The 15379-nt window shown below is 41.9% G+C and overlaps 1 protein-coding gene and 1 pseudogene across 1 annotated transcript; both read left to right on the plus strand.

The window, feature by feature from the left end:
- The first annotated feature begins 215 nt into the window (after positions 1–215).
- LOC146581853 (uncharacterized) lies at positions 216–1409 on the plus strand (annotated as a pseudogene).
- A 13-nt stretch (positions 1410–1422) lies between these two features.
- Positions 1423–2414, plus strand: LOC146581854 (uncharacterized). Its single transcript, XM_085247612.1, has 2 exons — positions 1423–1680; positions 1896–2414. Exons 1-2 carry the CDS (start codon positions 1438–1440, stop codon positions 2412–2414), a joined length of 762 nt encoding a protein of 253 aa, XP_085103738.1. The 5' UTR covers positions 1423–1437.
- Positions 2415–15379: the final 12965 nt, after the last annotated feature.

Consider the following 15379-nt stretch of genomic DNA (forward strand, 5'->3'; position numbering starts at 1 on the left):
CTGTGTTGTAAACAGTGATGCCGGTAACGCGTTGCTTAGTAACGCGTTACTCCGAATATGACCACGACTAATCTAACGCGTTACTATTTCCATAACAGTAGTCAGATTAAAGTTACTTGTCCAAACCACTGTGCGTTACTATTTTTTAAGCAAAAAGATTTGGTTTCTTCTTTTCGTCTCAGCGGATGACAAACGCATACGTGTCGTGAAACGTCACATAAGCGACAGGTCACGTTTCCCGCTCACAAGCAGCCAGCGACGTAAAAAAGTGTAAACAACAATGGAGGGAGAGAGATGTTCGTTCTTTAGCTGGAAATATGGTCACTATTTTGAGTTTCTGTCAACTAAAGATTTAAATATTAAGGTTCGTTGTACACTCTGTGTTGGCGAAAAAGTGTTATCTACCTTCAAAAACACTACGTCAAACTTAAAGAAACATTTGGAGTCGCAGCACAGCACAGTCAAACTCACAGAGAGAGTCCCACCAAGTGGTCCGAAGCAGAGAGCCGTGACTTCCGCAGAAGGTCCTACACCCCCCAAACAACAAAAGTTGGACTTTGGTGCAAAACCAGTAAGTGATGAAGAATTGAAGAAGTTGGTCGCGCAGTATATTGTAGAAGAAATGCTACCTATAAACACTGTTGACTCGCCCTCGTTTCGTGCCATAATAAAAAAGATCCCTACTTCTGTTAATGCCGAGCTGCCTCACCGAACGACTTTTACTTCTTACTTGGAGAAGGAGTTTACAGAAATGGAGAGAAATTTGAAGGCCACACTGAATGAGATTGACTTTGTTTCAACTACCGCAGATATTTGGACTGCTAACAACAGAAGCTATATGGGAGTAACGCTCCACTGGATCAGTAGAACCACATTAGAGCGTCACAAGGTTGCATTAGCATGTAGGCGAATTCGTGGTAGACACACGTATGATGTCATTGGTACAGAAATCGAAAAAACATCCACTCCTCTTATGGATTACTTAACAAAGTAGTTGCAACAGTTACTGATAATGGATCCAACTTTGTTAAGGCGTTTCAAGTTTATCATCCTGTCACAGAGTCCGATGATGAGACAGAGGAGGAAGAGTCCAGCCCCAAAGACGATGATGTCACTTTTTCTGATCTGTCAGAAATCCTCTCGGCTGAGAATGAAAGTGATAGTCAGCTGTCTCTTCCCCCACACCGCAGGTGTGCTTCGCACACCATCAACATAATTTGCACACGTGATGTGGAGAAACATTTAACAACCAATGCAGAGAGCAGGGCTGTGTATAGGAGCAGCACAGCAAAATGCACAGCTCTTTGGACCAAATCGAGTAGATCTACACTTGCATCAGAAACAGTGGAAGAAATCAGCAAAAGAAAGCTCCTAATACCAACATCCACAAGGTGGAATTCCTTTGTTGATGCTGTAAAGAGAATTGCAGAAATCCCCATGGGTGAGCTGAATACTCTGTGCACAAAGTTAGGACTGAAGTGCTTCAAAGATCAAGAATACCAGTTCCTGCATGAGTACTGCATGGCCATGAAACCTCTGACTGCAGCACTGGACATTTTACAAGGCGACCGTCCATATGGAACTTTACTACCAACACCTGAAGTTCTGATGCAGAAGACCCAGGCTGTGAAAGATGACCTCTCCAGGATGACTGCATGCCTTCCAGATGCCATTGTACAGGTACATCTTGAAATTAGTCAGATTTTTTGCTTCATACAATTCACAAACATGGAACAGAATATTAATTATCATTGAAAAATAAGATTAAAACAATTAAAATGTTTACAAGTAACCTAAAACAAATCCATAATACTGATCTCATATTAGGCATGGTTTGCAAATAATTCAATAACATAATAAATTGTAGGCATAAAAATATCGATTATGTTTTTTAGGCTATTCAGACTCGTTTCGCCGGTGTGCTGGACGACAAAGATGCCCTTCTTGCAGCTGCCAGTTGTCCAAAATTCAAACTCCGATGGCTGAGAGATGCAGGAAGGAGGGAGCGAGTAAAACAGCTTCTGATAGCAGAGTGTTGCACCACTGCTCCTCTGGCAAAAAACCCTGCCAGTGTGCCCAGTGCTACTACATCTAGTAGCCAAGGTGAGATGGACTTTTTCACTTTTGAGGCAGAGCCAGAGGAGGAGACCTATTCTGCAGAAAAAGAAGTCATGGGCTACCTGATGTCAGGCTATGACCTTCAGATTCTGCACAAGTTTTCAAGCATAAAGACAATTTTTTTAAAGTATAACACTCCAACCCCATCAAGTGCTCCTGTGGAGCGACTTTTTAGTCTGGGAGGTTTGGTGCTCACGCCTAAAAGAAATCGACTTTCTGACAAAAGGTTTGAGAAGCTTCTGTTAATGAGGTACAACCACTGGTTTACTCGCTCCACTCTACTGTTTCCCCCATAACATGCGATGACAACATATACTGAAAAAAAGAGAATGGGGAATCCAATTTAAATAACTATTTACAAGTAATTTTTTTTCATAAGATTAGTCCAAAGTTACAAAAGCGGACAATAGTGCTTAAATGTGGATGGTATAAAAAGTATCTTAAGGGAAGTCAAGAAAGACTCTGTTTCTTTGTTTGTTTGTTTGTTTTTTTTATAAAAAGTATTTATGTTAAGTGAAGTAACAAGACTGTCTTTATTTTCATACAAACAAGTATTTCTGTCAGGAAGAAAGTTTTAAGTTCAACTTCAAATGTCAGGAGATATATTGTTGACATTACTGTTAAAATACACTTCCAATAAAGTGAGTATTGGCAAAATCTGTTGATGTTTTTATGTTGAGGCAGTGGGGAGTGTTATTGGCAGCTTCTGAATGTAACTAATAAAGTAACTAGTAATCTAACTTAGTTACTTGAAAAATTAAGTAATCAGTAAAGTAACTAAGTTACTTTTGGAAGGAGTAATCAGTAGTCCGTAATATATTACTTTTTCAAAGTAACTGTGGCAACACTGGTTGTAAAGTCCTGATGACACCCAGTTTGTGCTCCAGTGGATGATGAGAGTCAAACCTTAAATACTGATCTGTATGTGTTGGTTTCCGGTACACATCAACTTCTAAATGTCCCCCATTAGTGATGGAAATCTCATAGTCTAAGAAGGCTAACCTGCCACTTTTCATATCCTCCCTCTGAGGATATGAAAGGTGAGATTTCATTTTCACCTGGGTTTATCCACATATGTGGAGCAATGTGGTGGTGTTCCAGGGTAGGATTACAGAGCCCTCTTTTTCATGTCCACTATAAACAACAACAAAAAAAAATACAAATTGGCCACAATGTTTCTGCCTGTAGTATTTGTCTCTTGTATGTGAAATATATGGAATGAAGACACAGATCCAAAAGCAAACACACTTGGTCAGTGCTGAGAGTGGTCCTGTTGCTGAGGTTGGGGTCATCTTGTAATCTCTTACAAACTACCTTCACTGCTTTGGTGACTGGAACACAAGTGAAGAGAGGTGTAAATCGTACGAGACCATGGTTTCATCTGCCTCCATGATGACATGATGATGATGAGATGAGCTGAGATAGCCTTTATTTGTCAGTTGCAGTTGCCCACAACTAAGATGACAAACCTTGCAGACCGTACATGCAATCAATGTTCCCCTAAGCTGTGCGCGTGCGCAATTGCGCACTGCTGGCACGGTCTCTGCGCACAGAAAATCTGAGTTGTGCACAAAAAAAAGATGTGAGAGATTTGCAACATTTAGTGCAAATCTTGTGTAGTTAGTGTGTAGTGTAGTCAATGGTTTTGTTGTGTGTGTCAGAACAATGAGGCGACTGCTGAATGTTACAGGAGTTACAGGAGTGATACATCTCCTGTTGTCAGGCCTGCAAGTATCAGGCTGCTGTTCTCCTTTATCTCATAGTGGACAGAAATTATTTCTGGAGTGGTACAAATAATTTGTGTGGCATCAGATTTGATGCAGAACAGCTGATTGTTCTGTAAATAGTGTGAAATGTTTATTTTTAAAAAATGCCTTGACTGTAAATTTTAGGTCATTGTGTCCAATCAGCCAGAACTCTGTTATCGTGGTTCCGAATTGGTAGATGTCATTCAGTGTCCTCCATCGAGAGTGTCACCAGACACAAGATGCAACCGACCATCCAGTATCTGTCAGCAAACATCTCCGCAGGACAATCGGACTCTCACAAGCCCAGGAAGGTGTCAATTCCTTCACGGGACGAGTTGATCAAATCGATAATTATTTTGGTTTTAGAGAACAAGACTGAGAAACTCTTTAAGGGTTAGAGTTAGACGAGACTAGACAAAGACATAGAAGCTGCAGCTGGGAAGATAAGGGAGGGAGAGGGTGAAAGATGTGTCCACCTCCTCCGAGAGCCAAAGAGGGAACTGACATCTCTCACCTTCTTAACAAAATCCAAGCTGTTCTGGATGTGGTGTTCAGAGCTGCCTACCAGCGGGTTGAGGACCAAAGCCAGAGACTTTGAGATGTTACAGGTGACTGAGTTAATCATACAGACAATCAGTCTTAAAGGTACACCCTGTTTATGTATCTTTGGTAAAACTTACAGATTGGTGTAGCGCCCCCTGGGTATAACCTGTGATATGAGGTCCAGTAAATGATATTGTCAAGTCAAGTCAAATGGCTTTTATTGTCATTTCAGCCATGTACAGTGGAATGAGACAGAGTTCTTCCGAAAGCTATGAGTGTCCGTGATGGAGGGAAGAGAGGCTCCAATGATCTTCTCAGCTTTTCTCATTATCTCTCATGTTCCAACTCCATCAGACAATCTATCATTATTATGATAGATAATGATATAACCAATACAGAGATATCAGATACACCAGTCTGCATTTAATAATTAGCTATTATTATTCTCCTGTTCTTCTCCACAGTGATCTGTGCTGTTTATGGTTACAAACGCACCCCGTGCTCTGCACCCTGATGCTTTTTCTACTAACATCCGATTTTATGTTTTACTCTCCTAAATTCTCAGTCTCATAACCCAGTTTATTTAATGAGTCACTGTTCTGGCCAAACTATTTTTGGCCAATCAGCTTATTTTAATAAGACCAGCAAACTGTCTTTCACTGTTTCTTAAAAACCATAAACTGTCACGGATCTGGGTCATTTTATTCATTTATGTTCTAATTCTTTACTTGTGCTGTTCTGATTATTATTCTAGGTTTAGTTCAGTGTCAAGTTTGCATCTTTGTGATTTGTTTCTCATTTCCTGTTTTATTTTGATAGTCCCAGTCCTATGTCAGTGTATTTAGTTTTACTTCCCCCCCTCTTGTTAGCTCTAATTTCTCCCAGCTGTGTCTCCCTCCTGTTTCTTATTCCCTGAATACTCCACTCTTTATAAGCCCTGTGCCCTCCGTTAATGTTTCCTACCCTCTGTAATCTGTATGTTTGTCTTGTTTTCCTGTTTAGTTTCTCTGTTCAGAGTTTTGTTTTTGTAAGTTTTATTTATGAGAAGATTTTTCCAGCAATAAACCTGCTTTTTGAGTTTAACCTCCCAGTTTTGAGTCCTCCTCTTGGTTCCACCTTTTCGGCCTGCCTACCACACAGCCTATCATGCCATAAACACGTTTTTTGAACAGTGATTCACTGCTGATGCATCTACAGGAGATATTAGTTAAATATGTGTTCAAACTTGTTGCCACACAAGGTTGTAAAGACTTGAGCTGCACACTGAGTACTGTATGGCTCAGTGGTGCATTGTAGTGGTGCAATTTTCAGATCATGCATATGACCAGTTTTAAAAACACATAAAGGTTGGAAAGGTGGAAGGTTTCAGGAAAATATGTCTTTGCTGGCTCCTTTTAAAAGCAGAACTGGGAAAAAAATATTTTTGTCCCATTGCTCCATTTTTTCGTCCTCATTTTTCAGTTTTTTCTGTCACTTCTACCTCTAGAACTATTTCCTCTCACAGCTGCCTGTGATGAAAAAAGAACAGCTGCTTTTCTTGTTTCATTGAGCATGAGAGTGAGTTTGTTTTGCAATCAGTGGCTTTATTGATTGGATAAAACAGGGATGGTAAGGTGTGTATTTGAAATCAGGACTGAAGACAGAGGCAGTCTGTGTGTTTTACATTGAAAACTTTATAAAAATATTAATCAGGACACATAATGAAAAAAAAAATACCAGCTGAACCTAAGAAATTTGCTTAAGGCATCTATTTTGGATTTAGGGAGCGGAGATTCTAGACATGATTTATTCATCTTTCTGGGGAAATCCACTTAGATTGTCCAAAACTGGCCTCTCATAATTACCAGCCCTCTGAATCCTTCTTTCTCTTTATTTTTTTTTTTATCTTCTCCACATCCCTCTTTTTTTCTTTTCGACCCTGCTGCCCCAGAGCTCCTCTTTACCCAGTTTGTCCAGCTTCTTTTTCTGCTCTCTCTCAATTTACTTTCTCCTCACTTCACCCTCAGTAAGTACTTCTTGCTCTCATGTTTTCCATCTGTGCCTTCTTGTTTACGTCACTCAGTTTCTATCTTTCTGTTTACACACACACACACACACGCACGCACGCACGCACGCACGCACGCACGCACGCACACACACACACACACACAGCCATGCACTTTCTGCCCTTTCACGACTCGGCCTATATGACACCCGTCACAAAGCTTGCAAATTGTGTGTGTGTGTGTGTGTGTGTGTGTGTGATCCGTAAAGGCAGCAGCCTCCACTTATATAAATTAAAAACATTAATCAGATTAAGGCTGGGGTGTCAGGTGTGGCATCGGGCCAGCGACTCCATTTTCTTTCTAAAGTAAATGAGAGTAGTCACAGAAAGGATGGAGAGAGCGAAATGCTTCAAAGGGCAGGGGGAGGAAAAGGAAAGTGAGGAGTGAGACCCCTGGCTGTTTTATCCAGGGCTGTCAGTCTCTCTTATGCATCATCATCACAAGTGCACTAGCAGTGAGAACTACATGCTCTGTAGATGAGCTTAACCAAAATGAGTATCCATCAATTTTGTTTTATGCATTCCTCATATACATCAGTTAGTCATAACATTATGGCCACCTGCATATTGTGTTGGTCATCCTTTTGCTGCCAAAACAGCCCTGACCTGTCCAAGCATGTGCTCCACTAGACTTGTTAGCAGCAGATCCTTTAAGTCCTGTAAACTGTGAGGTGGGGCCTCCATGGATCACACTTGTTTGTGCAGCACATCCCACAGATGCTTGATTGGACTGAGATCTGGCGAATTTGAACCATTTTTGCTTTGTGGCAGGGCCCTTTATCCTGCTGAAAGAGGCCACAGGCATCAGGGAAAAGGTGGTACATGGTCTGCAACAATGGTTTGGTAGGTGGTAGTAACATCCACCTCACCCCTCCAGGTCTTACTTCACTGCCCATATAAGTCTCCCAGTAGTACGATGGAGTGACCATGTGGGCCAACCTCCGGCACTGTACCTTTAACCCTTTAAAACCAATCGGAGTGGGCACGCTCTGTTTTGCGTAACTATTTTTAAATCCCGGTAGCACTGCAACCACGTAAGCTAGCGCAATTTTTTTTTTTGCATATGAAACCGGAGGAGTTGTACTTACATCTTATGCCATCAGCTTGTCCTAGGTCACGGTTTCCTTCCACATATAGCTTTGCAAAAACTGCATAAAAAGCGCTTGCAGCAACACAAACATAATATTCCAGAAACATGCTTTGCAGATCCAATCAGCTGTTTGTAACACTTCCAACACTCAAAAAAATGAAACGTTGACTTTAATTAAAATTATTTTGTCAACAGGTTCCACGAAATTGCATTGTGTTAGTTTAAAGCAAAAAATCTTTAGTTCATCTAATTTTAAAAAACTACTTAAGATTAACAAGAGATATTTAAGACTACCTAAATCAAGTTATGTTGTATGAACATAGATGATATATTTACAGGTTAGATAGTTTAGATTAGTTACTTCAACACATTTCTTATTTGTGGCAGTAAAATGTTAAATTTAAGTTAGATTAATTCAAATATTATATTTTCAGCCACCTTGTGCTTTACTAATTAGTTTTACATAAATCTATTTTGTCAACAGGTTCCACACAAATGAATTAAGTACATCCAACTTGTTTTTTAAAATTTCTTTTATTGCCAACACATTCAGTGAGCATTTGTGTAAAACCGGTCCGAAACAAAACATGACAGCTCATTAGGGTTAGTAACTAACAGTATGTAGACAGATGCAACACCACGACTTTAAATTAAATGTCTGTATCTGCCAGAAATAGAAGAAAAAAAACATTGAAGACCACATAACATGTTGATAAGATGACACTTGAGTTATGCACATGTGATGCTAGTAAGGTCTGTGGAGTGTTTTTTTCTTTTAGTGTCTAAAATGGATAGCAAAGTTGCTATTTGCAATGATTGCTTAGGGTCAGTCCAGTAACACAACGCCAATGAAGTGCTTTCCTTTAACAATGCAAAGTGAAGTGTCCACCTCAACACCCACAATTAAAAACATTAATGTAATAATAATAATAATAATAATAATAATAATAATAATAATAATAATAATAATAATAAATAGTCCACTGATATTAGCAATGAAAGAAAATTATATCACCATCCCAAATAAAACTTTAATAAAACATGCCAACATTATGGTCTAACAATAAAACAGCTTGTCAGCGTTCAGTTTTTTTGCAACAGGACAGCAGTAACCATTTAACATTTGCCACTGTCAACATTTATTTTACCAGTGTTTGGACAAAAAGCTTGAGTTGTAAACATTTTAACATGGAAACAATTGTTTGTCTTTAAAAGTCCGCAAAATATACATTCATCCTGTATTCCTAACTTACCCTTATTCTTAGTATGTATTGCAATTACCTTTACAATGCACACAATGTAGCACAAACAGAATATGAACATATTTCCACCTCATAACAATATGCCCTGAACGCTAATATACACACCACCCTTCAAAATTTCTGGTGCAGTATCATCTCTCAATTAAATCCTTTGAATCTCAATTAAATCCTCCCCCCCCACAAGAGTAAAATCTCTCAAATTGTAGTAGTTTACAAACTTTTCTAAATTTCTCTTAAATGTAATTTTCCCTTTATCTGTCATTTTCAACAAATTACCATTTTATTCCCATTCAGCCTCCGAAAAACTTCTGTCCATCTGACAGAGCATTCATCGTCCAAATTAAGGGTTGGCTTATTCATTCAGTTTATTCTTAAGCATCTGTACCTTGGTCAAGAGTCTGCTGACATACAGATGAAGGAAGAGCTTCTGAAGTACTTCAAAGAAAGCTTTCAGTCTTGAGGTTAACTGAGATTCAGTGCATATGTCCCACCCATTAAGAGTGCACATGTAGAGGCCAGGTCTTCCAGGTCATGCAGAACACCCGAGATGGTTATACCCACATCGGCTGGAGGAGTGCTGGCATCAACTCTTTCGATGGAGAAGATAGCAAGGGTAATTTGTTCCAGCTCCCTCTGAACAGCTGTAGCTGTAGCTTAGACACAAAAAGATAGAAAAATGGCGTCCAGTTTAAGTAAACTCAATATTAGGAACATGCACCCCAGTGAGCCACTATTTTAGACTACAGATTCAACAATAAATATAAATAGTTTGGGTATACAAGAAGATTTCCCAAAACATTTAAACAGGTTCCATGCAAATTACAACAACAACAACATTACAACATGCAACAACATTAGTTATTCAAAATTTGGTTTAATACAGATAAAAAACTAAACTAAAATTATCAACCAATTATTCTTTGAAGAGGATGCTTGGGTCTTCATTCAGGTAAAAAGGTAATGCCCTGAGGACACACTCCCTCCCCTTTTTTTTTTTTTTTTTTTTTTTTTTTTTTGTGTCCCGTTTGGATCTTTAGCCATCAGAATTGTTGTCTTAAGGCCAAGAAAGATGCCAAGCGGATTTATTTTACCAAGTGGATCATCATGGCCTTGCCATATTGGTCCATTTGATTGACCTTTATTATAATTATGAATTTATTTTATTTTCAGTTGCTACAAACGGGACAGACATGACTGGGGGATAGGACAGGGAGAAAGAATGAAAGAAAGAGAGGGAGAGAAAGAAAACCAAAGGGGAGAAGAGACGGTGAGAAGGGGGGGAAGAAAGAAAAAACAAAAACAAAAAAAAACCAAACAAAACACCTGGATCACCTGTATGAAGAAAAAAAAAACAGAAGAGAAAGTAAACAACAAAGAGCAACATAATAAAAAAAACAGCACCATCGCAATAAACTAGCTAGCAGTAGATAACAGTAGATACTAAATAATAAACGATATTGTGCAGCACGCAAGATAGACAGTGCACAATGTGCTTTGAGGCAGCAGCCAAGAAAGGTGTAGTCCGCGTCTGTGAACACCCGTGTGTACACCCGTGTGTACACCTGTGTGCATACCTGTGTGGATCAGCATGCTTGTATTCCAAAGGTTTCTCCATGTAACGATCTGCTAGGGAGTGTGGGGAGCCATAGCCCCGTCCACCAGGGTATGAAGCAGGTATGGAGGAGATCCAGGCCTCGGATATCCAGAGGCCCCAGAGTACAAGGACCCGAGGAAGACCACCAAAGGGGGGAGAACCGTGCCACCCTCCTGGGAAGAGCTGAGTAGAGCCCCAAAGGAGAGGTCACCCCGCAGCTACGGAGTAGAGGCCAGAGGGGGTTGCAGTGGCGTGCCCGCGGGCTCTGCCGGCAGCCAGCTGTGCCAGAGAGGACCGAGCTTCAGGCCCAGAGGCCAGAGGTCTGAGGGCATCCCAACCCCCGGAAGGAGCCCAGCCGGGCCACAGGCGCCCGGCCCCGCCAATCGGCCACCAGGAGTGAGCCGGTACATACATGAGCGCCCAGCCCCAGACGACAAGGACCACCAACACACCAACGTCTGAGGGCATCAGCCACCGGCAGGGAGTGTGGTGAGGGGAGATAGGCCTTCGTACTTTAGAGGGCCTGAGATGTACCCAGAGAGGTTGAGTCTAAGACCCAACCTGACATATAGACACAGACGAACAGGCACACGCTGACACAGACGTGCATTCCCACCCCATATGCACAACCAAATACTCGGCACTCACCCAACGTGTAGACAGACACAAATAGACACTGCACAGACAGTCACACTCCCCAGTACCCCCGCCCTCAGAGGGGCAAGCCGCACCTAGACCCAGGAGATGTAACCCTTCTCTCTGGGGTGGAGGCAAGCGGACCACCTCCTTATCTGCAGTAGCAGGGAGGCCCCGCATCCCAGACCCCAGTCTGACAGCCAGCACCTCCTCCCAGCCCCCCAGCCCTGACGGCTAACAGAACTGGGGTGAGTGAAGACCTCAAACCTCCCTACACCCGCTCATATGTAGTGTTGCTGTGTGCTGTTCTAAAGTGCATTTAAAACTCAGGAGAGCATGGTACTAGCTTCCTCTCAGAGAGCAGCACGGCTCTTCCCGAAAACCCTTAGTGTCTAAATGCATTTATTTATTTATTTATTTTTTTTATTTATTTTTTTTTTTTTTGCCTGTCCCGTTTGGCTCTTTTGCCATCAGAATTGTTGTCTAAAGGCAAAGAAAGATGCCCAACGGATTTACTTTACCAAATTGACCATCCCAGCCTTGCCATAATGGTCCATTTGATTCACCTTTTATTGTTTATTTTATTTTCACTTACTGAATACGGGACAGACTTGACTGGGGGAAAGAAGGGGAGAAAGAAAGAGGGAAAGAGAAACAGCTGAGAAGAGGGACGGGGGAGAAGGGCAAAAGACAAAAACCAACAGAACAGAACAGCAGAAAAAGAAAAAAAAATGCATATATCAATCACGTGGATCACCTGCTGAGAAAGAAAAAAGAAAACACGCAGAAGAGAACAAGAATAATAGAATAAACAACATCACAGTGATATATGGGAATATGACAGTAAATACTAAATATTAAACATTATTGTGGAGCACATAAGATCAACAGAACACAGTGTTCTTTGAGGTAGGAGCCAAAAAGGGTGTAGTTTGTGGGTGTGATCACCCGTGTGTACACCTGTGAGCATGGACGCGTTTGTTTTAAAAGGTTCCTTCATGTAATGATCTGCTAGAGGGTGTGGGGGGGCCACAGCCCCGTCCTCCAGGGCATGAAGCAGGTATGGAGGAGATCAAAACTCCAGACATCCAGAGGCCCCCAGAACACAAGAGACCAAGGAAGACCAACAGCAAATGCATTTAAAATTGAGGGTAGGGCACCAGCGCCAGAGGTGGGTTGGAGTACACCGACCATCCTCTGGATGCTGTAAAACGTGCCCACCCCCAAGGCCCTATATGTATGTGTTATGTGAGAGTGTGTGAGTAATGTGGATGTCTAGGTTGCAGAATAAAATTGAGGCACAGGCGGCAAGAAGGGGACAGAGGGGGAGTGCCTCCCCTGTACCCTGGTGACATACCTGCACCCCAAGCCCTGCGTGTGTGGGTGGGTGTGGTAGAGTGGGAATAGGGAGGCAGCTGAGGATGGGGAGGGAAGAAAGGGAGGGGCAAGCGGCCCCTCCCTGGGGCCAGCTCCCCCGCTGACCCCAGTAGGCACCCCCACACTCTGGAACCCACCAGGGCAAGGGGGCCCAGGCCCATCCGGACCGGCGCCCGCAGCAGCAGCACCGCCCAGCCCCACAGAGTCCGGGGCAGCCCACCCGACTCCACCCCAGAGAAAACTGCACCCACCCCATCATCCAATCATCTTCCAAACTACACAAGACAATAGACACCCAGGTTGAGTTCATTCTCCACCTCTCCTATATCTCTCCCCCCACCTGCAGAGTGAGCTCCTGTAGTGAGGAGACCACCTGCAAAGATATAACAACCTCCCCACCAGTTAGAGAGCCCCCTAGGGCCGATGCACCAGAGGTCCCCTGCACTGGGGCTGAGCCCCCCTGCACCCACCCGCCCACTGCTCCGGTGACACAACAGCCAGGACCCAAGCCCCCAAGGCCCGGCCAGCACCCCAGACCGGGGGGCGGAGCACCCCCAAGCCTCCACGCCCGTGCCGGACCCTCCCAGGGGCAGCCAGGCTACCAGGCCAGTAACCAACGTCCGCCAGCACAGACCCTCCCCCATCTCCGCTGTACGCAGCCACAAGGAAAACACCATCCAAGAGCCCCAGAGCTCCTAACCAGGTCATGGCCACATCCCCCAGGTTAGTCCCTCTAGGGAAACGTCCGTAGGGACTCCCCAGACGCCCCAAGGCCGTCCCTACCCCCATATCAACCACAATAGTGAAGGCAGGACCAAACCATGACCCCCCACCCCCACTAGGTGATGAAGCTGATCAAAGGAGCCCAAAGGGATTGATCAAATGTGATGGCAGATGTTGTATCAAGACTAATGTGATCTATTAGATGGTTTCTATATTGGTTAGAATTAAGATTATTTTTATTTTTCCAGTTAATAAGGACCATTTTCTTGGCAATGCATAGGGCCGTAAAAACAACGTGGACTGTGTTTATTTCTGCAGTGACCTCATCCAAGTTGCCCAGCAAGCATACTAAAGGGGAGGCTGGAATGCTACATTTCAGACACTTTGATAAGTCTTCACATATCTCACGCCACAATTTCTGGACTGGTGGACAGAATCAAAGAGCGTGGATGTAATTGTCCGGTGTATTTGTTGTGCAGTGTGAGCAGTTGTTGGAAGGTGTATAGCCCATCTTGAACATCCTATGACCAGTATAGTGCACTCTGTGTAATATTTTGTATTGTATTAATTGCAAACTGGGATGTCTGATCCATTGAAAGGCTTTTAAGCATATCTGAGACCAAAGGATTGGGTCTAAGTTGATTGATAAATCTGCTTCCCATTTTGCAATAGGAAGGGATATTGATTCATCTATTTTAGAAAGTGTTCTGTATATTTTAGACAATAATTTGGGGGGTTTTAGAATAAAAAATTGTACCACACTTGGTGGTGTTTGTAATTCAGCTTCACTGGGATTAAATTTCTTTTTTACTATGGATTTAATTTGTTGATATTCCAAAAATCGTTTCTTGTTGATCCCATATTGTGTAACTAGTCTGTCAAACAATTTTATTTAAAAAATTAAGTGTGTGATTTAACAAACTGTAATTTATGACTATGTTGATATGTATAACTCCGCTAGGAAACATGTCCGCCATGACCTGCCCGAAACCAGAAGTGACGTCATTTCCCGGAAATGTAGTTTTTTACCATCATTAGCTTATACTGATGTTTTTAAAAGTTATCTTTGACTTTATGACTTTCTGTGTCATTTCTGGGATGCTTAGGACTCATATTGCACTGCTGGAAATAGTTTATTTTGATGCATATGCTGCTTTTTTGCAAATTTGCACTATAATATTTATTTTCGTTTTTCCTGCAGTATATAAAAATTGGTGTATTTCAAAAATAAAACTATGAAGACACTCAAAATAAATTTCCTGTGGTGGGAAACTACTTTGTGCAACTTTTTTGTATTTACAGTTTTGAGGGATAAACCTCTTAAATTTCTCTAACTAGAAATACATGTTAAAAAAACCAAAAAGATTTTCAATTTTTTTGTAGTTTATTGCACTTTTTTTGCAATTTATGTAATTACTATGCACTTAATGCAGACATATTATTAAAATCTGGGCTATAATGGTTGTATTGATGTATAGCAACTTGAAATGCTCCCAAAAATGGCACTACAGCATGTAAAAGTATACTATAAGCTCTGGCGGACTTGGTTCTATGCTAGGTCTTAAAGGGTTAAGGAGGCAAGTCCAGACTGGAGCAGAGTCCTGCTCCTCTCCAGAAGATGTGTTCTGGTATCAGCTGAGGTTAACCTGACTTTATGTAACCTGTTTATCTCAATCTCACTACTTCTTGAAGAGCTCTACAACACAGCAGCCAAAGTAATTCAACCGATAACTCAACTTTGAAAAACACCAAAATGCACCAACAATACAAATACATTGGTCTATTTCAGAGAACCCATTTTCCAATATGAGGGTTATAGTTGAGTCAAAAAATTTGGCAGTAGCAATTTTTCATATACTGCTACAGCTATGTGCTGCTTCTTTTTTTTTCTCCTGTGAAACTTGTGAAATGCTGATTGTTTTTCTCTACAGCCAACACTGTGGTGGAGAACTCACAGCGAACATGCAGAGATAACTGTGGCGTCAGGTTAACTGGTGACTTGAAATCCACTGTGAGTGTGAACGGTTGGTTGTCTGTGAATGTTAGCCCAGTGACAGACTGGTGAGCTGTGCAGGGAGTAGCTTGCTTATGACAGCTAGGAAAGCTGGAAATGGCACGTCTACACTGGCTTCCTTTTTTAGGAGGTTTTTTGATACATTATGGTTACACTTATGCAAGCACTCTGTAGCTAAACTTACCTGTCTCACTCGTACATACACACATTTGTTACAAAGAAAAAGAAGT

This window comes from Mchenga conophoros, linkage group LG2, assembly GCF_057382185.1.
Source record: "Mchenga conophoros isolate Kocher_MC1m ecotype Shallow Benthic linkage group LG2, M_conophoros_male_GT1.1, whole genome shotgun sequence".
NCBI lineage: Eukaryota > Metazoa > Chordata > Actinopteri > Cichliformes > Cichlidae > Mchenga > Mchenga conophoros.